At 44.2% G+C, this 24,649-nt stretch overlaps 1 protein-coding gene across 1 annotated transcript; it reads left to right on the top strand.

Annotated features, from left to right (window-relative positions):
• The first annotated feature begins 320 nt into the window (after nt 1–320).
• Nucleotides 321–6,378, top strand: LOC133889099 (galacturonokinase-like). Its single transcript, XM_062329560.1, has 14 exons — nt 321–579; nt 1,471–1,584; nt 2,514–2,585; nt 2,785–2,828; nt 3,065–3,173; nt 3,252–3,317; nt 3,682–3,761; nt 4,043–4,142; nt 4,413–4,588; nt 4,755–4,795; nt 4,884–4,912; nt 5,007–5,076; nt 5,608–5,697; nt 5,835–6,378. The coding sequence occupies exons 1-14, from the start codon at nt 355–357 to the stop codon at nt 6,101–6,103; spliced, it is 1,485 nt and encodes a 494-aa protein (XP_062185544.1). The 5' UTR covers nt 321–354; the 3' UTR covers nt 6,104–6,378.
• The last annotated feature ends 18,271 nt before the right edge of the window (nt 6,379–24,649 follow it).

Genomic DNA, 24,649 nt, shown 5'->3' with positions numbered 1-24,649 from the left:
GTAAGAAGCTAAAGAGGATAAATTCACATCCACTCTAGGATTTAAACACGTAGTGATGTACTGTGCAGCATCCGGTAACCACTAACACTCTCTATTCCTAACGGCCTGTTAGCTTAGTGATGCCTAGTATTTTCCGGACACACATATAAATATAGTTGTCGAAATCTAACTCAAATTTAAATATCCAATTCGGCAAATAAAATTTAAACATACAAAATACAATATCAAATCTAATTCGGTATAAGAGTTTGAACACTGGTGGTGCCACGCCGGCACCTCGAGCCGTGGCCACCGATTCATCTTTGTGACGATCCCACTGATCCATCGTCCAAATGAATCACGACCCAATCGGGAATGGAAACCACCCAACCCAACCCAACCCAGCTCATCACCAGTGGTTCGAGGCCGGAAGCCCCGACCCTACCACGTACGATCTCGTCACTCGCCACTCGCACGCGCACGCGCACGCACCACCACTCCGGCCGCGGCCGCGCACACCCACAGCCACCGTCGGCGGGCGGAGCAATGGTGGCGCCTGGGGGAGGAGGAGGCCCGTCGCGATGGCCGGCGGCGGAGGAGGTGAGGGCAGGGGGGCATTGCGCGGGCGATTGGCATGGGGTTGTGGGGATGGATGGGTGGGTGTGGGTTCGATCTCCCTGTCGCGTACATGTTGCTAGCTCGGGGATTTAAGGTTTTAGTGCCGAGGGGCTGCGACCGAGGGAGGCCGTGTGCACACGATTGGTCGCGATGTGGGTGCCGACGGCGTTACCGGCGGCGTCGCCGTTGATAGCTGCGCCAGTGTTGCTCCAGTTGTCTGCTTTGCCAGTATTTATTTAGTGGTCAATTGACATATACCCAGTACATTTGGAATCAGTTCTGTGGTGCTTGCTGGTTGCAAATGCATCTATTTTGATTAATACTCCTTTTGCTACTCTGTTGTTTTGGTAGTTGGGTGCATGAAAAGGCTGGTTTTAGACAAACAAACTGCATCCAAATTTGAATATGAGTATGTTAGCTAGGAATTAATGTGGGAGTGATGGGTGGTAGTTGCCGAGACTTGGCGTATTTTGGGATAAGATCGTGCCTTGCTTATGCCTTTCCATGGCGTATTTTGGGATAAGGTTTGATATTTTGTGTTGGACGTTGATGGCTCGAGTTGGGGTATAATGAGCTGTAGTTTTCAAACAGGAGATTTTTGGAGCAACTCATCTTGTCTCAACAAAACCTGAATCTTCCTGGTTCAAGTAAGCAGCGTCGCCATTTCTGTGGTCAGGAAGGATGCACGCATATAATTGCAATATGTTAATTTCCTGTGTGAGCTCACGTTTTGTTGTAACTAATTAAATAAATGAGATTGAAATCGGTTGAGTCAAAGTTGCATGAACTTGATATCTTTTATTTTTGTGGTTGCAGTAGTGAAATCACATGTTAGTGTATGGTGCTGACCTTTAAGCTCTGCTATTATTGCAGCTTGATATTGTACGGAAGAAGGTGGTGGAGATTAGTGGAAGGGATGAGCGAGAGGTTAGGGTGGCTGCTTGCCCCTACAGGATTTGCCCTTTGGGGGCTCACATTGATCATCAGGTTACTTTGCATCACTATGCTTTTTATATTTGCAGAAGATTAAGTAATAAGACTGAGGATTTAAAGTACAGCTTAGTGTACTAAGTTATCCTAATGTGTTCTTTGATATCAATTTAATTGTATATTCAGAAGATATAGATTGCATATCATGCTCCGCAAGTCATACCGTCTCCTGATAACCAGAAAGATTGTAGTATAGTTCAGTAGATATATTGACCTAGTACAATCTCCAATATTGACCATGCCTTGATGATTTTGGACAATATTAGGCTTCTAACTGCTAATAATCTGGTTATTAGATGTCCCCTGTGCAATTATTTGGTAGCTGCATCAAGCTAGGTGTAGCGGCAGCATACACTAGCATCCAGAGCTTGACTTATTGGTGAACTGGTGATAGCTGATTACTGCCAATGAACTTTTTAGTCATGAAGCTAGGAAGATGTAGTCAGTTCAGGCATTTTGATTTAGGCTTCAAGCCTGAATATTTTTTTAGTCGTGAATAAGCTTGATCAACATAGGTCAAGATTCATCTTATTTTTTGCTCATAAGAAACAGAGTATTTAACAATTTAGAGTAAGGGTGGGAAGGTGTATAAACTGGGAAATACTATTGTGGTGGGGGAATGGCAGTTTTCAGCAGGTAACATATCTAGTCAGTACTGCCACTAACTAAGGGTGCAAAGTTCTGTTTTATGCTGGATGATTATCATCTCAAGCTGACTGGAACTGGTGCAACCTCTTTATACTAACCATTTTGGTACACAAAAAAACCTGTGACAAAGGCCGTCTAACTGATTAGGGTGCATCAACCCATACATTTATTTCGATGAATGTTTGGCTGTTATGCTATTAATTGATTTTACCTCAAAATATTGTCTCGGCAGTCTTCACACTATGCTTGTTAGCTAAATGCTCATCTGCAATTGGCAGGGTGGAACAGTCACAGCTATGACCATAAATTATGGAGTACTTCTTGGTTTTGTGCCCTCTAATGATTCTGAGGTTTGTAAATAATAGATTGCACTGCCCTGGGTATGCTATTCTTTTTTGTGTTCTTGTTCAAATGTTTGGTAAATGTACCACAAAAAGCAAGCAGCACATATGGTCTCCACGTGAAGTAATTCTTGTGCATTATTGTCCATCATATCAGAATAGTCCGTTACTATTATCTACAAAATCAGTAAACTGCTTTTGGTTCCAGGTTTTACTCCAATCTGGTCAATTTAAAGGTGTTATACGATTCAGGTAATGTCATACAAAGCTATATTTCATTGACGAAAGTTTTCACTGTGTTTTGGTGTTCCTAACTAATAAAAACGTGAAGTAACATAGCGACATGTCCTCATCTGAGGGACAACATTATCTAGAAAATATAACACTCTTTTGTTATAGTTGTTCTGATACCTGAATCCTATCTCAGTTCAATATTTCAATATTTCCATGCTAAGATGCGAGTTACATGACCAATCCTTTTTTAACAGAGTTAATGACTTGCAAAAACCTATTGATAACCCAGAGAATATTAGTTGGGAAAGCTATGCAAGAGGTGCAGTTTATGCACTGCAAAACAGTGGATATGATATCAGGAAGGTAACTCTGTCGCATTTGGATATTTAACATTCCAGATTATCTTGTGCTTTTAAAATATTGGCAAATGACTTCTTGTAGGGTGTAATAGGCTATATTTCTGGTGTGGAAGGACTTGACAGTTCAGGGCTTAGTTCTTCTGCAGCGGTAAGCTAACTGATTTGTTATATACATATATTTGAGTTAAAGTTACTGCTATATCTCTTTATTGTAGTTGAAACTTGGAATTGAATTAGTTGCTAGACTTGGTAGTAAATTTGTAGCAATTGGAGATAAATCTTCATATATAACTTCACACACATATAAATAATATGTAACAGCATATGTTCTTGTAAACCCCACCTTCACATTATGTTACATTGTTACTTGGAAACCATAGCAAAATTTGTACAAGACCACTTATACTGCACTTGTACCTTCTAGACCTGACCCTAGGTCCTCAAAGTAAGAAAATTGTTATCTTGATCAGTGATATGTTTAGAAATAATTGTCTCTCTATGCTCCTCGACAGGTTGGCATTGCCTATTTGCTGGCTTTAGAAGATGTAAATGATCTGGTCGTATCACCAGTGGATAACATTCAGTTGGACAAGTAAGTTTGTTTTCTTTCCATCAAAATGCTACAAAGATAAAAAGTTCATGGATGCATGCACACGATCAATGCCAGTTTTAACTACAAGTAACTTCGTTGAACTCACTGGCTCACTGCAACCTTATGCTAATGCCTTAGCAATGTCCTAATACGAGTATGTGACAAAATGCTGTTTCTACGTAATTTAAGCTTAATTGTTCATGGTCACCCACTAAAAAAAGTTATTCATGGCCATTAGAATTTTAGGCGGTTCCACGTAACTCAGTGTTCCTATTTGTCAGGTCCATTGAAAATAAATATTTGGGTCTTGAAAATGGTATTCTAGATCCATCAGCCATTTTACTTTCGCGGTATGGCCATCTCACCTTTATGGACTGCAAGGTAATACTTTGCCTTCTATTCAAAGTTTATTTTATTTTGCATCTGATATGAAGAGTTTCTTTTAATGTTTTACGGCTGATATTAAGAAAAACACATATGAGGATATATGTTTACATAAGTTCAAATTGTTGGTGCAGGCCATTTAATTATGTAAATTCTGCCTAGTGTCTCTTTGTATTGTGTTTTTCATGCCCAAAGTTTGTTAGAAAATGTTAGTTGCAATGTTCTATGTTAGCATTTGTAGTGACTGAGACACTCTTCCTTGAGTAGACTGCATCTCCTTCCTACGTCTACTTCTCGGAGCTGAGTAAAAGCCAGCAGTCTCAGGGACAGCTACCATTCAAGATTTTGTTGGCGTTTTCAGGGTTACAACATAACCTGCCAAAGAAGCGTGGATATAATACGCGAGTTTTTGAGTGCAAAGAAGCTGCCCATGCTCTTTTATGGTGAGTTCTTCTGTGCTTATAGCTAAATTCCATCATGCAACATATATCCTCTTATGCTGTTCAATTTGAAAGGTTTGAAATTTATGATTCCTCTACAGTCTCTGTTGGTAGCTCTTATTCAGAATGAAGAATTTTCTTTTGATCGTGTTGTTTCTTGAATTCTCAGTGCTTCAGGCTGCGAAGATGAATCAAATATACTTCGTAATGGTACAGGATCTAACCATCTAAATAATATCAGTTTCTTGTGAATGAATGTACACATAGCCTCACAACATCTTGTTTTGCGGTATTACAGTTGACCCGGTTGTGTATGAGGCCCAGAAGGTACTATCATGTGCTGCTCCAATTTCTTAAATATTTTCGTGTTGTCATGGTACCTTGTTATTTGAATACATTCCATCATAATCTGTTCATACAGGGTGTATTGGAAGAAAATCTTTCAAGGAGAGCTGAGCACTACTTTTCTGAAACGAAGCGGGTTGCTAAGGGTGAGCTAATCACATCCTTGGTGTATGCATTTCTATGTATTCGATTCACCAGTGTAAATTACTTGCTCATGACATATTCCCATGCACAGGTATACCAAATTCACAGTTCACCATTTTCTACAGTACACCTGTGCATCTTAATAAGAACTAGAATTCGGCTACATTCCTTGTTTGCATAAACAAACTGTTTGTATTGCTATATCGTATTATTTATAAATGAACAGGACTTGCACCTGTCTCAAACTACGAAAGTGCAAGTATCCAACCAAAAGAGTTAACAGTATACAATGCTCCTGTTATATCTAGTATCCCAGTGTATTGTACTGTTTAGACTTATTGGCTACTGATTATTTTCTTATCTTGTATTCACCGTACAGTTTGACTGGGCATGCTAGATGCTACCCAACAACAGTTCTACGTGTCTCTATGCATGTCTCAACTGAAAGTCCAATCACATAATAGGTTCTTTTTTTTTCTTTTTCTTTTTTTTGCGAAGAATCACATAATAGGTTCTGGTTCATCTTTGTTCAGGAAGAGATGCATGGGCCCGTGGAAACCTACAGGAATTTGGGCAGCTAATCTCTGCATCTGGTCGTAGCTCCATCCTCAACTACGAATGTGGTATGTCGATCAGAAGACTTTGGACTGCATGCCTGCATGCGACAGTTTCAGTCACGAATGTTGTCGTCGCCCTAGCGCAGGCCAATTAATATTGTCAGATTATCTTCTTGGATGCAATTGTTTCTCTGAAATTGCAGGGAGCAAAGAGATGATCCAGCTCTACGAGATCCTCCTGAAGGCCCCCGGCGTTCTCGGCGCCCGGTTCAGCGGCGCTGGCTTCAGGGGCTGCTGCCTCGCGATCGTGGAGAGCGAGCGCGCGGAGGAGGCAGCGGCGTACGCTCGAGCCGAGTACGAGAAGGCCCAGCCCGAGCTGGTCTGCAAGATCCCCGCGGATCGTCGCGTGCTGGTCTGCGAACCCGGGGACTCCGCTCGCGTCATATTGCCCGACCAGCATCGCTATTCCTGATGCCGTTCGGTTGGCGATGGAGAGCCAGAGCAGCGGCCTTGCATGTCGTGGCCCTGGAGGCGGCGGCGGCGTAATGTCCAACCGGATCCCTCGTCAAGTTCTGGTTCTTGGAGAGTCGCCTATTGACGATGTATTTGGGCGTGAGACATTCTTGTACGTGTATGACCATTTGGTCCATTCCTTTGTATCGAAGCAATAAGCGTAGTGTTGACCTATTCGTTCGTATCGAAGCAATACACTCACAAGTAAAAAAAGGAATTGGAAACGTGCTACTAGTACTCTAGTCTCATCAATTTGCTTCTGTGCTTTTATGCTGCTACTACTAGTGGAGTAGTAAGATCATTTTCAATTGCATTCTCTTCATTTCGTTCTTTATTTATTTATTTATTTTTATCTCTAACAGGTTTTTTAAAAGTGATTCGTGAAGGTAAATGAGATAAAATCTCTTTCTGAATGGAATTACTTTGGAAATCCATTTGTAACGGTTTTTTTTTTTTACCTCTAACAGGTTTTCTTCGAAGTGATTCGTGAAGTTAAATGAGAGAATGACATCCTAAAATGAATGATTTTGAAAATTCTTTTGTGATAAAAATTGTAAAGAAAAACTATTAGAGTGTCGAAGGGAACGAAAATTCTTTGTGAAAGTATTTTGGACCCTGATAGGATGTGTTGGAGATGGTCTAATATTGATGGACACCAACGTCGACCACCACGGAGACGAAGTAAAAGACGGCGGTTCACGGGTGGAGGCTGCGACGGGGGTTGATTCCCTTGGTGGTTGGCGCCGCCTGACACGACGAGGCAGGAGGTGGCCAAAACAGAGCGACGCCGCGTGGGGAGCGTGGCTGAGGAAGCCGGTTGGTTGCTGCTACCGAACGCGAGCGGGCGGCGTCGTTGATGGCAATGTGGTTTGCGTAGCCCGGGCCGGGCGGGAGTGGGAGAAGGCGAAGCCGGTTCACGAGCTTGGGAGGTGGCCAAGATTATTGCTTGGCTTTATCCTAGAGAGATCAGAAAATTGTCGCGGGACCAGTCCACCAAGGACTGAGGGCATAGCGGGGCAGGTGGGCCAGCAATCACTTGGCACAAACGCAGGAGTTGACGCGATCATGCCACTGGCATCTGGCATGATCCTCCTCCTGCTCCCGTACTTGGATCTAACACGTTAGTGCATTATTGTTCTAGGATAAAAGCTGAATTATTGAGAGCAGGTTAGTGCGTGTGTCCAACTGCTAGCCGATCGGGAGCGTCTGTGTCAACGGCAGAATCATAGGAAGAGATGCTTCAACCGGACGCATGGTACGCACCAATCAAGCCTTCCATGTCCAATGCATGCACAAGGCCGAAGTTTACCGTTGACGGGAGGAATTTTGTTTCTGATCGAGGCCTTCTCAAGAATCTTGTGAAATCCGCTTCATTTCTTCAGCCTGCTGCCGCTTCACAATGCTAACGGAGAAACAGTACAAGTATCTGCTAGCTTGGCGATTCGAAGTAAATAAATTAATGTGCTGTCTTTCATCCGAAAATAAAAAAAGGGGCTGGGGTAAATCGAAATCTAACTACTAGTAGCACGCTGCAATATTATCTGTCAGATAGCAGAGATCATCATATCTGCAGGCAAACTGCAATGTGCGCGGAAGAATTGAGTGGTAAATCCTGAGAACCGTACGTATTGAGTGTCAAATTCTGAAATCTCTCCGGAAGAAAACCGAAGGCACATTCAATTCTCGGTTTATCAGGCCCCCTTTTTTTTTTTGCGAGGCGGTTTATCAGGCCCCTTGATTGGTCAGGTGAGCACAAGCTTCATTCGGTAGCTCTTCCTAGCTACTCCTAACTCAGAAAGAATTGAAGTATTGGAGCTCATCGGGATTTAGGACAACACAAGAAGAGGATAGAATAAACATGAGAATCTGAACTGATTGAAGAAGAAGCATCGATCACCCGTGGCAGACCCAGGATTTAAGGAAAGGGGTGCTAATTTGTAAGTACTAAAATTTTCATCAGTTTTGTAGACACGATGTGCAACAGTTATACATGGCAGTTGTGATATGAAAGGCATGCTATAATTCAGGAAACCTATACAAGCCACGCTATAAATCAGGGATATTTCCAATAAGAGAGAGAGAGAGAGAGAGAGAGAGAGAGAGAGAGAGAGAGTCCTCTGGGAGAACTAAATGATGATAGAAGTATGTATTTTGTCCTTCTTCATTCGATAATTTAACACTTCTTTTATGGATGTGTTGGTTGGGGGTAAGTGATAAAGTACGAGGATTGGTTAATATAGTCGATGTATTATATTGAGTCTCGATGACGAAATATATAGAATACAAAGTTTAGGGGCAAAAAAGCCTCTCCTAGAAATAAGACATGTATCCTGTGATTACAATCAATCATAAATTACCATATCTGAAGATATCCCAAATATACTCTAACACCCCCCATAGTCACAACGGAAGCGTCACAGACGATGAGACTAGAAAGGAAGACGAATGACATCCCCTCGTAGTAGAAACAATGCGATGCAGATGCTGTGAGTGGAGAAACCGACAAGTTACGCATGCAGATGGTAGCCATTTGTGCCTGATGTCGAGGTAGCCGAGAGCGAGATGCGTAGCCATGGTCAAGGATATCATGCGTGAGATAGACGTGGTTGACATAGCCGTAATCGGGGTTACAATGGTCCAGGGAGCCGCTCTTGAAGCTATGGGCGCAAGAAGGCGCCATGGTGACAGGCACAAGGAAGTCCGAGGGAAGAAGACGGTGATGCGGACGAGGCGATTGTTGAGAAGAGGTCGATGTCAAAGTTGACGTAGTTGAGACTGTCGAGGATGAGACATGCACCGGGTTTGCTAAGCCCAAGAATACGTCGGGGACGAAGGCACGCACCGGTGTTGCTAGTACCGGGCGTGCGAAGGTAGAGAGCCCAACTATACGCCAGTGTCTGAAGGACCAGCAGAGAAGGCCTCGACGATCGCGGTGTGCAGAGCGGCGAGAAGGAGAGTGCCAATGCCGTAGATCAAGTAGTCGATGAGGAGACTGCGACGTTGGCGACGAGGTTGTGTTGGACGAAGGCGGTAGAGGGAGGCAGAACCAGCAGCCTGGAGCGACGATGTCGGTGTCCAAGAGAGCGTGACGACGATGCTCAAAGAAGCCAGTGAATAACACCCGGACAGCATGACGAAGACTAAGGGCGTCGAAGATTGAGGCGATGATGCACCAAAGAGGGGGCGTTGGTCGGTCGAAGCGTCGTGGTGCACGAGACGGCGATATAGGGAGACGATGGGATCCTCTGTTCTGCCAGATCGTGCCAGGGAGGGCGCGGTGGCACTACGGAGGCACGGCCATGGGCGGCAACATTGTGGACTGAAGGCGACACAGTCGCAGCCCTGATGCTCGGGAAGACGCACGTACTCGTGGACGAGGAGGACAAGAGCTGCTGCCGATTGGTCAGGACAAACCGCATGCGATCGGTTGATCAGACTGAGAGCACGCGAGGCAGTCGAGGTAGAGGGCCCCGAGTGAAGGTGACGACGATGAATCAGCGACGAGGGTGGCAGCCAAGTGGCGCACATGAGGGGTGTGGCATTGGACACCGAAGAGAAGCGTGACATGGGAACAAAGGTTGTGGAGTGGCTGTCGGGGAGGCGCCTGGGGCCTATGCGGTGACGACCAGGGCCGTGGAGGCACGCTGTGTGGAAGGGAGTCGGGCGGACAGGGCAGTCGTGCGCTGTGCGCCCAGCCTTGCCACACGAGTGGAGGCGAAGGCTGGTGGAGTCGATGTCGGTGATGGTCGTGATGAACCGAAGATGGAGCGTGCGGACAGGGAAGCCGAGCGCGTGAGGGGCGCATGCCTTGTTGTGCTGCACGGGATGAGGAGCCTGCCAGTGTAATTGGGGCTGAGGTCGGAGTAAAGGCACGAGGATGATGGACGATGCAAAGGATAAACGCCGGTCAACAACCGGCGAGAGAGAGAAAAACCTGATCAATAGATAAAAAAAAAGGCTCTCTAGGGCGGTTGATTAACATGATCAACGGCGTGAACCTTAGGTACGAGCGGCGCTGCCTCCGGTGGAGATCATGGAAATCAATCTCCGCGGGGGGCGTGCGGTGCGGAAGCTGACGGTGGCTAGGATTTGTGGCCTAGGATCAGAACCTAAATTCATGATATCATGATAGAGTATGAGGATTAATTAATGTGATCGATGTATTATATTGAGCCTCGATGGTGGGATATATAGAGTACAAAGTTTGGAGGGCAAAAAGTCTCTCCTAGAGATAAGGCAAGTATCCCGAGATAATCAATCTTAAATTATCATATCTGAAAATATTACAAATATACTTTAACAGTAGAAAATTGATATGGTTTTAGAGCTAAGAGATCACAAGCACGAGATATGTAGCACTGAGTCCACGCTGCAGGATAGGTGGAGCCTCGGTATAAGAGGCGAGGGGAACGTACTTTTCCTCGACACTTCAAGCTTTAGTGATATACGGAGTATGGTGGATTGTTGAAGTATGCTGCCATACTCTCATCATCATTAAGCTTTTCTTTAAGCTAGTTGGCTGATGAGGCTTATATTTGACTAGATGTAGTAAAAGATGCAATAATTCTCATTTTATTACTCATATAATGTAGTGCTATCAAAAGCCAGTCTCTTTGCAATAATGCAGTATTTTGGAATCATCAGATCTAACCTTGCAATAATGCACAATTACATATGTAAGACATGCCGGCTCAATTGCATCCATGTTTTTCTTAAACCAAGGGCAAGAACGCTGCAGAAATTGACAGATCTAACGTGATCACTATATCTAACCTGACTAGCTAGCTCGTTCAAACGTGAAACCGACTCACTGATCGGAAGTGTCCTGAAAATGATGGCCACAATAACTCGAGAGAGTTCTGAGGTGTCAAGAACATACTGGCCAAGGGTGCATGAAGCGCAGCTGAATTCAACGTACTACTCACGGCCACAGCTCTTTCAATTATTGAAGCCTAGCTTATCCGCTCATGGCGGTAGTACAATGCACGGTCAGTTATGCGCTTAAGCTAAATGTGACAATTAGTGTAGGTGTACAACGTACCTGATGACACAATTATTGAGAATAAAAAAGTGACAGGTAATGCATGCATGCCTTGTCTACCATGAATTCATCGCTTGAATCACCGGAGGTTCATAAATTCTTTGATTTGTCGTCGCTAATGAAGTCAGTCTTATGCATTCAGATAATTATTAATATGATAAATTGGTCACGAATAGAAAATTAGGACTAGCTTAGTTGATTGAGAGGGTAAATTATTATCGTCCCAAATAAGAGTCATCATTGACGTGAATTTAGATATTTATATATTTTTTTAATATAAAGTAGTCTAGTTCCTACTAGATTAGTCTAGTTTTATTTGTCCCAACGAAATGGCCACAAATAGACAAATTTATAGTTATCTAGACGCAACAAGAAGGTAGGATCAAGAGTCACTAACACTGTTTTCAAGGACTCTTTAAATGTTATACTGTACCTCTCTACCTTAACGGTTGGTCTAGCAGCTAAAAAATGGAGAGCCCATTATCCAATTTCAAGGGGAGTCCTCTCAAGTCGCTAGCAAGCTATGCTCCAAGACCAAATGTTTCCCACTAAAAAAAAAAAGACCAAATGTTTAGTGAGTACAGTCTCATGGATACATATTACAAAGACAATTACAGCTTTTATCAAATTCTTTGAGGCCATAATCTACGGGGAAGAGGTTTTTCACCATCCTTGTTGAAGAGGTACAGTAATCTTTACTATTAAAAACACGTAGTGGTTTCTGTTCCGTTCGTATGTGTTTCGCTTTCGGTATTTTCGGCACCTACATTCTGCTCTGCTCCCCCGCGTGGGCCCATGTCCCGTGCCCGCGCTCCCGTGCATTGCCGTGTGCTCTTGCGTTAGTCCACCTACCGTGCACACTCTCACTCTCGCGCCCGCTCCCGCGTGGATCCACCTGCAGCACGCGCTCCCGCACGCTGCTGTGCCCATTCCCACGTGGGCCTACTTCCTGTGCGCTGCCACGTCAGAGTTACATGCAAAACATGTGCACGTAACTAGTTACTTATAATTTCGATACTCTTAAGACCGTAAAATAGCTCGGAAGTCAAATAATAATCAATCCATCCGTATTGGTGGGACAGTATGGTGCACAAATCATTGTATGTTTCCAGATCTAATAATATCGGAAAAGAAATGGCTGGCTGGCCTACGGACAGATACATAGCTTTAGCCACATGGGAACGCCTCCTGCATGCCCTGCAAATCTAATCCGATATTTCGATGAGATTATACTACACTTGCTAGTCTAACTATATTCTCTTTATTTCGTTTCCTTTTTATTCTCCTTTTTATTTTATCTTATTTTCAAGAGTTTTTCTTCAAATGGATTAATAAAGAGAAAGGAGAGAGGATTTCGTCCTGAAGAGAATGGTCTTAAAAATTCTTTCATGACGAGAACCATAAAAGTAAACGTTGAAACACTGAAGAAAACGAAAATCCTTTCGTGAAAAATTCTTAATTCCTAACAAGAATATTTTGAAGATGATCTAACCGACTAGCTTACTCTCTCTAAAAAAACTAACCTACTAGTTTGTTTTATGCAATCATGCAGCAACTGGTATGTTGATTGGTCGCATTCTACGTTCCATTATGCGCAAGCAGCTCTGACGATCTGAATAAGAAGCGAGTCACGACTCAATCAGTCGATCTCATATTCCGTCTCCTACAGGCACCATGCATGCACGGTCCCGCGGCGGCCTCGAACTCGACCGACGCTGCAAATTTTGACACTTCCAACACGGGTCTCTAGCAAACCAATGGCGATGGTACGTACGTTCGTAACGCCCTTACGTGAAACGAGGGAATTGAAATACACGCCGGAAGCTAGCGCACGCCTTGAGTGTTCCTGCAGAGGACAAATTGCATAAGCTTTTGTTTGTAAAACCTGGTACAACATATAGACATAGCGTCTTTTAAAAACCGAGGATACGGAGGTTAAAGATTTATTAAAATCAATCAGTCAATCTCATATTGAGTCGTAATGCAGCGTCAGCGCTTGACATATCATGTCGTGGTGAGCGCCTGAGCGGAAAGAGAGAAGAAGCAGGCTAGCTTAGCATGTTTAACCGAGTATACTATGACCGCGCTGGTCAGATTATTGCCAACTTGGTTGGCTAGTTCTAGAATATTCGCATCCAGATTGATCGATCAAATGCAAACTGATGCGCAGGATCACTTGTGTTGTGGAAAGCTATTGCTAATTAGGACTAGGTAGTATTTCATCAATATCTAGTAACAAATTTGTTTTATGCCAATGGCGCAAATAAATTCTATTGGAGATTGGAGTACATGATGGAAAACCAATTGTAAGTGTTTGATACGGGGAAGATCAAAAGTACCATAAAAAATACAAGAAAATATATTTAAACGTCACATGCATTTAGTATCGACGTACTAAGAAATCTGAAATTGATGTTCAGACAATTATAAATTTACAACATATTATAAATAATCAGCCTAATGTATTTAATGGCTACAAAAGTGTCACTAAATCTTATACCCCACTATTAATGTGCCAGAAAGAGTGAATGTATCTAATAAAATAACCTAACTTTCAAATGCAAATAAGAGAAGGAGTAATATGGTAAAAAAAAGCATTCTTGCAAATAAAGAAAATTATCTTTTAAAACAGTAAGTGCAAATCAAAATAAAATTGATAAACAACTTATGGATACTCAATATCCAAGATCTATGAATGCTCAACATCTAAGACACAACACAAATACGTACACAAATATACAGTTGGGATATTAGAACATCATAACTCCATTATCGTGAGAAATTATGATAAGTTAGAAGGGGTAAATGAAATATCCACAAACTATATTGATTCTGGAGAATCATACAATACAAAGACTATAATTGTCGACATATATTTTTTCTTAAAAATGGACAAAAATCTCAAGGTATATCCAGAACTAAAGTTCATGGCAGAGTGCCTCAAGCACTCGACTGGATCAAATGAAAGGAGGCAATTGAGATAGAATTGTGCTCGCTCAATAAAAGAGATGTATTTACCTCAATAATACATACTCCTCAAAATATCATCCATATGGGATCAAAATGGGTTTTCATCTGCAAATGGAATAAACGTAATGAGATAGTAAGATACAAAGCAAAGCTTGTAGCACAAAGGTTCACGCAGAGATCCGACATCAATTTCGATGAAGTATACTCTCTAGTTATAAGTGGAATAACGTTCTGATTGGCAGTAATAATGTATCCATGCAATTGATAGATGTAATGACTGTATACTTATATGAGGCAGTCGATTCGGATATTTGTATGAAAATCCCTGAAAGGCTTAAAATTTGGAATCCCAAAGCAAATCATAACATGTATTGTGCAAAACTAAAAAAGTCACTCTATAGCATAAAATAATCGAGTCTGTATAGCTGACTGAGTGAGTTTATTCTGCATAAGGGATACTAAAATAATGATGATTGCCATGTGTGTTTATAAAGAAATACTCAACATGATTCCATATCATCTCAGTGTATATAGATGGTCTCAATATTATCGAAAATACACAAGACATAAATGAAGCATTGTAACACCCGGTTTAAAATGAATGAAACCAGGTACAACACATGTATGCTAGAATAAGTTTTCATACATACGTTACATCATCAGTTTATTATCATAGTGCCATTATTACAATAATGTCATAACTTATTACAAAAGGACCTAAGGGTCTAGAAGAAAAACACAACGAAAAAGAAAACTCCTGCGCTAGAGGGTCTTTCATCTTCCACAGACGTCAACTGGGGCATCACCAGCCTAGAAAAGGAGCTTCTGGTCGATATCATCTCCATCGAATGGTGCGGCTTCATTGACGACTTCTGAACAATAGTAGAATGCAAGAAACGGGTAGCAAGATCAACTTCCCAGGCGTTCGTCGTGACTTCGTCTATGATTGGGCGTAAGACATCGACCTCGAGAAGACCATGCAGCAACGCAAATTGTGAAACTCTGACCCAGGAGAAGGCTTGGAGGTGGAAATTTCAGAAAAAGGCTAAACATACCAATTTGACCCGATCCCTCTCCGACGAAAGGAGCTCACACAGTGGTGGAGCATCTCGTAGAGGGCCATTCTTCCTCGGGGCAGCCGTAATATTGAATTTGACCTACGAATCAAAAACCTCGTCAGGGAGATCTGAATAAAAGAGATACCTAAGACACCGCACAATTAGCAACAGGTGTCATGAAAACAGTTTTGGTGTTACCCGATGAGCTCTCCCAGATATCATCCTCTCTCTCAGAGTACCGGTAGGCCGGGTGTGCTCTCCTCCATAAGGGGCACAACCGGCGCCTGATGAAGTCATGGACGACATTTGGTCTCGATATCCCAGCATCCACAAGCTGCTTAACCCGAGCAGCGAGGCTCAGTAGCTCTGGAGTTGCCATAGGGGCGCTACCCCAGTTCTCAGTGACTTGCGCCGGCCTGGCTGGTAAGTGAATGTTATCCAAAGAATCTTCTGTCTGGATGTAGAACACTTGTCCCTCCAGTATGACCACGATGACTTAAGGCCCATCTCGAGTTAGGAGCCCGCGACACCGTCGTGGAGTTGAAACCCGTTGCTCAGGAAGGCGAGCCGATCTGTAACCTGGCCATGTAGAAGAATCTGAAAAGATCGAGGCACGGCTCGACCCTATGAAATTCTTGCACATGTGAGAAAAAAACTCTCAAAGCATGATGATGAAATTAGGGTTGAGGTGGATGTGGAAGATGTCATAGAAGGTGATAACGGTGGTGAAGAATTCAGAGAAGGATGACACGAGGCTAGAGAGGAAGAAGGAGGCGAACATAACGATCTCCCCCTGGCAAAGAGCAGACGCGTCTTCCCAATTCGGTAACCCGAAGACAGGCGATGGAGGAGCAGATGGTTCTCGTGCATCTACCTCATCTTTGCCACAATGCACTTGGACTTAGGGAAGTTAGGTTCTTTACCGGAGCACGGTGCCATTGTAATGTGCCAAAGGTTGCGGCGAGAGCACATGTGGCGATGGAGAAGATGGGCTCTGAGCACAAGGCCTGGGGGGCTTGGAGAATATAAAAGGATCTAAGGAGAGCCATCGACGCTCCCATTTATAGGACAACTGTGGTATCTCAACCACCGTGAGGCCCAGATAGTTCAAAATTCGAAAAGCCGCGCAGAAGAAGTAGAAATTCCCTTAAGTCCAATAGCTATCATTCTCTCTCTCTCTCTCTCTCTCTCTCTCTCTCTCTCTCTCGCATTTCCCTTTTTTCTCTCTCACGATCTCTCTCTCACTCTGCTTTTAACCTCCCCTCAGGATACGGTTTTCTGGGCCCACCACGAGGGAAGACTATATCAATGACCACTCTCGGGGTAAACTCTTGTTCACCTAGAGCCCAAGTGGTGCGGCCAGGTCTGACCACGACCACATGGCAAACTACACAACCAACTGCATCCGTGGGAGAGCTTGGGGGCTACTGTCAGTGTATAGAATAAGGGGGTCCTCTACCAGGGGGAGTCCGCAAAAGGGAGTGCTAGTTGGCGGTAAATATTTTTTCAAAGACCGCGATCCTATCATGGAGGTAAGCCATGTGACCAACCTCACTGGTCATAGGGTAGATATTCATCTTAACCTATCAACTCATATTAAATGCTATCTATTCAAGTGTTTTCTTTCCCCAGACACCCCCTCTAGCGAACGAAGTATTGGCCAGCACAAATAGGCAGTGTCTCATCCCGTAGCATTAAATGCTACAGGATGACGTTACAAACAGGTGTGGCATCGCATGACAGATGGGATAGTGTCACAGGCGGGCATGTGGCGTGGGGTGATAGGACAGGGCAGACCAGTCGACCAGTGTAGAGTCTGCATACCTACTCTAGCTAGCGGTAGTTGGTTTCGTTAGGGTCAGACCAGTCACATTATTGACACGATCTGTTTGTATATACATTACTCCTACCATATAAATAGGGGAGGATCGGACTTATAGGAAGAGAGGAATACATATGTAGACAATTTCATACTATTCATAAAAGAATACACAGGATGCATGGTTGTTATCATACGAGAGGCCTGAACCTGAATAACCCTAGTGTTCTTGAATTCATACCCACACACACCAAACACGTCAATCACACACCCATCATCCAGTATACCTCGGAAGTATTATCAGGAATTAACTCTCAACAAATAGTATTAAATATCATTTAGAGATACAATATTTTACGTAATAACAAATAATAAAATTACAACATTTAGTAGTACGTAAGTTCATACCAATGTATGGGGATTTTTAGGAAAATAATTCATGCCTCCAAACATATATTGGAAAGTATATTCCATAAGCATGTTGTCATCATTTAAGAAGTCGTCATGCTTCTGCTGGATCATGTTGTTATTATGCTCTTAAGGAAAATTGTAAGAACAATTTGCTTTCATATTAACTTCAAGTTGTATGTTGAAATGAGCTTCAAACTTTTCTAACTTGTTTTTCCTTTTTTTTAACAGATTTGAGATATAAAGCAACCAAATACTTTGGAGTGTGGTATTTCTTGGTACGATGATTTGTAAAACCACGCATATGACAAACTTGTGAGTTGCTATTATAGTCATTTTTTTCTTAAAAATACCTTTACTCTTGTTAAATTCATTGAATTCTGCTTATTGTTGGTTTACTTTGAATTCCTAGATAACTGTTTAAATCACATCCCTCTAGCTATCCAACTTGCTTTCATTTTTTTTTAAGATCAAGGAAGCTTTTATTGAACTCAGGCAATTACATCAAGGTGATACAATCGCTTTGAGAACACTCCTGATCTCTGTATAACAAAGATGCACACAGGCAAAGAAAAGGAAAGGAGAAAGCACAAAAAGATTAACAATAGTAATAACAGGAGATGCTAAGGTGCTCCGATCCATCTACTGGGCCGCCACCCACAAACCTAGTTAGAACACACCTTGACCACCCGCTCCAAATACTAACACGACACTGTAACCATATCCCGAGAAACCAGCTTATGTAATATAGCCTAGATACGGAGCAATGGGTATATAGGTAGATAATCTGCAAATAGAAAGAAATATTTCTTATCAAACATCATATCATTAATGCATAACCAAAGCGGCTAGAAAGTAGTAGCCGCCCTCAACAGGACTTTTGGTTTCAAGTCACTCCTAATACCCTATAGCCAAGTACCGAACATATGTGATATACTAAGAAGACGGGAAAGCCCAGAAGCTGCTTGTATGATATACCATACAACACAGGCAAAATGGTACTCAAAGAACAAATGTTTAATGGGGCATTTACAAATATCTCACTGGTTTTTTTATTTTTTACAAGGATGCCACTCGAATGACAGTTTTAATGGTATTTTTTGTAATTTTTTAGTGACAAGCTTGAAATAACACCAGGAGTAGTGGTTTCTTTGCAATTGTCTCAATATTTAATTGTCTTTTCTTGATGACAAAAATAATTGTTCATAATCTTTTGCCAATTACGCTTAGCCAAATTATCTTTCATCAAGACTACAAATTGGCACAAGTACCAAAGGAAATTCGGACTTTAAGTGGCATCTTCGATTTCCAATGATGTTTGTTAACATTAGGAACATCGCTATATACTTAAAGCAAAATAGTGGGATTTTAGCAAGAACTGTCCATTTAGAATTAAGTTTTAGCGAAACTCATTTTGCTCATAAATAAGCTTAATATTATCAATTCGAAGAAATAAGTTATTTCACGTTATTAATTTTGACCCTATCATATTCTTTCTAGAAACATTTGAAGTGAAGGTTCCACGGACGTCTGCTCCATGACAAAAGAAAGAACAGAAATAATCCAGACCAACTGTTTAGTTTCCACGCGTCATTTGCTGAGCACAGCGTACGTAAACAGCACCTCACTACCGGAGACATCTTCTTTGCCGAGTGCCTCAGGCACTCGGCAAAGGACGATATACACTCGGCAAAGGCTTTGCCGAGTGCTACACTCGGCAAAGGGCGCTCGGTAAAAAATTTGTCGGCAAAGACCTCTTTGCCGAGTGCACTTTACCGGGCACTCGGCAAAGGCTTTGCCGAGAGCCACGGTCAGGCACTCGGCAAAGGCCTCCGCTTTGCCGAGCGCCAGTGAATCAAACACTCGGCAAAGAGGCCTCCGCTTTGCCGAGTGCCACCTGGAGGACACTCGGCAAACAGGCCATCTTTGCCGAGTGCCTTACCGTGGCTCTCGGCAAAGAGGAGGCCTCTTTGCCGAGTGCCTGACCGTGGCTCTCGGCAAAGCGGAGGCCTCTTTGCCGAGTGTCATGGCCATTGCACTCGGCAAAGTGACTGAAAACAGCCTTTTTTATTTGTTTTTGACATCCCATCCAAACAAACAGATATATATATATATAACAAACATCACCAACATCACATATATATCATCAACAGCACATACATATCACCAACACCACATATATATCACAAACATCACATGTCTCACAATATATAACAAATAAGTTCACAAGTAATCCAAGTGCTCCATCATCTACAACCATAATTGCAAATAGAAGTACCATTAACAACTACAAGTATCATCACCAAGATGGTCAATGAAACTGATTTGGTGAATGATTCGCTGAAGCATGAGGATCGTTCGATGCCGCCGATTGATTCTGCACAAAGGAGAAGAGATTGCATGTGTGAGACAAGATAAATATATACCATACATGAATAAAATTTTCATACTCCACTAGGTTTGACCGTAAGCATGAACATACAAACTAAAACATTTATACTCACAGGAGTAGAATAGTGAGGAGGTGGAGGTGCAGGTGGAGCGAATAGCGAAGGTGGCGGAGTCACACCCGTAGCGGCGCCAATGTACTGAAGAATCTCCACCATCCTCCGCTGCTCGGCCTCCATCGTCGCCTGCATTTGCTCCCGTATCCTCCTCTCTTGTTCCAGCTGGGCCTACAATATATTCACCCTAATGTTACAATAATGCAAAGGAAAGGTATGAAAAAACCAATGAACGACGAATAAACCAGAAATAACCTCGAGTGCCTCCACCCGGTGGTGTGAAGTGTCCTTCCGAGGTCGTATGGCCGGGCTCGTGCTCGTGCTGCTTGCTCGAATCTGGGAGAGACTGGGAGTAGCGGCCGAGTCGATTGCGCCGTCGCCAATCCAATATCGCCCATGCTTCTTGCCTCCTCCCACCCTCATGACGACTTCTCCATCAAGGTCCTCGGTGCTCGGATCGTACTCTGGCCCATGGACCTCCCTTGCCATCGATGTGTACTCACTAAGGCGGTTGTGGACGGTCGCATTGCTGTACGCCTCGGGCCCGTCCTCCGGGTTGTAGTCGACGTCGGACGTCGCCTTGCCCTTGTGGGCCATAGCAAATGCCTTGAAGATGGAGCAAGGCTGGCCACCATGTGACGCCGACTGCGAGAAAAACAGCAAGATGATTAGAAATCATGCAGAATTGAGCGTTAGAATAAATAAATGAATTCGCGTACCCATGTTTCTGCGTATCCGCTGAGGTTGCGGCTGCCTTGATGGTGTGCTACACCTGGCATCATCAAACGCCGCTCCCGGCACAAGTTGTGCGTCTCCTCCCACTCGCGTGTGCACCACTTGTCCACCATCTGTTCCCAGCACTGGGGATGCGCGGCGCACCAATAAGGAATCATCTACAGGCCATCAAGTACATGACATATCAGAAGATGAAATTAAGCCTACTTAATCTCAAAAGGAATCAGTATTAATGTTCTGTATTTACCTGCAGGTACTGGTCCCGGGTCAGCGTCATGGTTCTTGCGTCCCTTTTGGTGACCTTCGTTCCAACGACGGTCCCGTGGTAAGTTACGACGGCCTGGATGCGCGCCTCGTAATGCATGTCCACGACGAGTTTTTTGCAGCATTTGGTAGCCACCGCATCCGCCCTGGCCTCATGTCCGCCCTGGCATCTAAAGAAATCCTGCATACAAACACGATGTATCCATTCATTATTTCAAGAATGTCCAATAAATACGATGTATTGAGCAATGTAGTGCGAGGAAGACTTACCCCTTCGGGCAAGCATGTATCTGCTCATACGGCATCTTAAGTGCACGAAGGAGTTTCTGTGACTCGTGCATGCTCTTTGGCAGAAGGTGACCCTCCGGAAGCAGGCTGCCAATAACTGTCAACATACCATCGAATGCGTCTCGACTCAGGCTATACTGGGACTTCAACGCCATTATGCGTCCAATGGCATCCAGTTGAGAAACCTTTGTCTGGCCGTGAAGGGGTTTCTGTGCCGCGGCAAACATGTCGTAAAACGCCTTTGCGGTTGCCTCTGGCTCCTCCTCCGTACGTCCTTCAGCGAACTGTGCCTCGTGATAGTCATTTAACATGTTTGCTACCCCGGCCTCAGCATCATAATCCTCGACGCGTGGCCTCACCACCTCCTCTCTCGTACGATCGGCTTCACCATGGTAGACCCACCGGGTATAGTCTGCCGTAAATCCATTCTTCCAAAGATGTTCCCCCATTACCTTCTTCGTTTGTCTTTTCCTGTTTGCACATTTGCTGCAGGGACAGCAAATTTTACTCGCTCCTTTAGCAGCCACGCCAAATGCCCGTTCCAAAAAAGCATCGGTCTTGTCGGTCCATTCATTGGTGACCTGACCCTGACTTGCGCGGCCCGTGTACATCCACTCACGGTCCTCCATCCTCTAACATATATAGCGGCGAGTAATATAAACATCAATTGCATCTACACGACGTTCCTACTATCTTATAGGTGAGGTTAGGTCCTAATCCCACACGAGGATCCGTAGATGAGGTTAGTTTCCATTCTCTACTCCTATTCGAGACAGAATTTCGGCAGCACCTCCCCGCTGTTCTCCAAATACACGTCCTGCTAGGGAGAGTGTGTATCCGGAGAACAACAGGGAGATGATGCCGAAACTCTGTCTCCGATCGGAGCAGATCATGAAAACTAACCCCACCTACGCATCCGCGTGCTGTCCAAAAAACGTGGACAATTCGAAACAGATACGGTTTTAGATATGCAAATATCTGCATATTTCCAACCGTATCTCTTTCGAACGGGAGACGCCTAACTAGGTTACGTGATCTACAACATGATACGGAAAGATGGGTTATACCTAGGGTGGCAGTGGAGTCAGGCGACGTGGTGCAGGAAGTCTCGCAGCGCCAAGGAAGGCGATCGGGGTCGCCGAGGTACTCCGGCGCCGCTCCGACTGGCTCTTCTCTGCCAAAAAAGAAATATAAAACTGTTAATACAAAATTTCGGCAGCACCTCCCCTGCACGGTGAGGTTTCCAAAACCTGCAACAAAACCAACGGCACGATAGCCGACATGCACATATATATGAACGGCACGATGGCCGACATCCACAAGATTATATCCAACCGCATATATATAACAATATCACAACCACTCCTACGACTACTTTGACTACCACCACAACTACTTTACCACTACTACTACCGCAACCATTAGTAATACTACGACGACGACGGTATGGCATACCTAGTGATACGGAAACGTCGGGAACGTGACAACGACGACCGGAGCGCCTCCTCCTCCTCCTTCTTCCTCCTTCCTCCTTCCTCCTCCTCCTTCTTCTCTTCCTCCTTCTTCCTCCACCTCCTTCTCTCCCTCCTTCTTCCTCCTCTCCTTCCCTTCCTCCTTCTTCCTCCTCTCCTCCACCTCCTCTCTTTCCTCCTTCTTCTTCCTCCTTCTTCCTCCTCTCCTTCCCTTCCTCCTTCTTCCTCCTCTCCTCCTCCTCCTCTCTTTCTCCTCCTCCACCGGCGGCGCGTGGCGGCGGGCGCGGCGGCGCTGGCGCGGGCGCAGGGGCCGGCGGCGGCGGGCGCGGGCGGCGCGGGGGCCGGCGGCGCAGGGGCCGGCGGCTGCGGGCGCAGGTGCCGGCGGCGGCGGCGCAGGGGCCGGCGGCTGCGGGCGCAGGGGCCGGCGGCGGCGCAGGGGCCGGCGGCGGCGGGCGCAGGCGGCGCTGGCGCGCTGGCGGGCGCGGCGGCAGGGGCCGGCGGCGGCGGGCGCGGGCGGCAGGGGCCGGCGGCGGCTGGCGCGGGAGCGGCGGGCGCGGGAGCGGGCGCGGGCGGCGGCGGCGGCGGGTGCGCGTGCGTGCGTGCGTGCGTGTGTGCGGGCTGGCTGGGCCGGGTACTTAAATCCCTGCTTTGCCGAGTGCCCCCGATCTGGCACTCGGCAAAGAGGGGTTTTTTAAAAACATGTGCAAATTCTTTGCCGAGTGCCCCCGATCTGGCACTCGGCAAAGAAAACCGGGATTTTTTAAAAAAAAATTTAGGGTCTTTACCGAGTGCCAGACTTCCGGCACTCGGCAAAGTCCCTCTTTACCGAGTGCCAGACATCTGGCACTCGGCAAAGATGGTCTTTGCCGAGTGTAATTTTTTAACACTCGGCAAACTCTAATTTTTTTCCCCCTTTTGGCCTCCAAATTTTTTCTACAGTCCTCATACAGTACCTGGTACTCCATGTTCCAATGTGGCACATTTCTCGGATTTTTTCTATATTTCTTTAATTCATTTCAATTAATTGAATTTTCTTGGATAATTCAAATTATAACTGCTAGTCATTCGAATAATGAAAAAAAATGAATGGAAAAATGATATTCATGTTATTTAGTATATTGTGAGACCGTATCCAGGAACATAGCACCAATTTCGAATATCAAGGTCACGAAACATGACCACGAACTTGCAATCGAGTTGTTTTTAAATTGTATAAAAAGCAAACAAAGTCCGAAAATCTTGAAACTTGTCAAGATATCATGATATCATATGTGGAGGCTGTCATAAAAATTTGAGAAGGTTTTAAGCAAGTTATCACGTACGATGCTTGCAAACCGAAGAATCTCCGAAGAAGTTGCTTAAAACCTTGCTGAGATTCTTCGGTTTGCAAGCATCGTACGTGATAACTTGCTTAAAACCTTCTCAAATTTTTATGACAGCCTCCACATATGATATCATGATATCTTGACAAGTTTCAAGATTTTCGGACTTTGTTTGCTTTTTATACAATTTAAAAACAACTCGATTGCAAGTTCGTGGTCATGTTTCGTGACCTTGATATTCGAAATTGGTGCTATGTTCCTGGATACGGTCTCACAATATACTAAATAACATGAATATCATTTTTCCATTCATTTTTTTTCATTATTCGAATGACTAGCAGTTATAATTTAAATTATCCAAGAAAATTCAATTAATTGAAATGAATTAAAGAAATATAGAAAAAGTCCGAGAAATGTGCCACATTGGAACATGGAGTACCAGGTACTGTATGAGGACCGTAGAAAAAATTTGGAGGCCAAAAGGGGGGGAAAAAATTAGGGTTTGCCGAGTGTTAAAAAATTACACTCGGCAAAGACCCTCTTTGCCGAGAGCCAGATGTTTGCCGAGCGCTTGCTCTCTGGCACTCGGCAAAGATACTCCTTTGACGAGTGTCCTATTTCTGG

The sequence above is a fragment of the Phragmites australis genome, chromosome 13, assembly GCF_958298935.1.
Source record: "Phragmites australis chromosome 13, lpPhrAust1.1, whole genome shotgun sequence".
Taxonomy (NCBI): domain Eukaryota; kingdom Viridiplantae; phylum Streptophyta; class Magnoliopsida; order Poales; family Poaceae; genus Phragmites; species Phragmites australis.
This window is presented reverse-complemented; position numbering and strand designations above follow the sequence as displayed.

What these genes read in the sequence shown, in the direction of transcription:
- LOC133889099 (XM_062329560.1), top strand. Translation starts at nt 355, where the DNA reads ATGGAAACCACCCAACCCAACCCAACCCAGCTCATCACCAGTGGTTCG. An exon ending in TGCCCTCTAATGATTCTGAG is followed by an intron (nt 2,586 to 2,784) that starts GTTTGTAAATAA and finishes TTTTGGTTCCAG; the next exon opens with GTTTTACTCCAATCTGGTCA. An exon ending in GTGGATATGATATCAGGAAG is followed by an intron (nt 3,174 to 3,251) that starts GTAACTCTGTCG and finishes GACTTCTTGTAG; the next exon opens with GGTGTAATAGGCTATATTTC.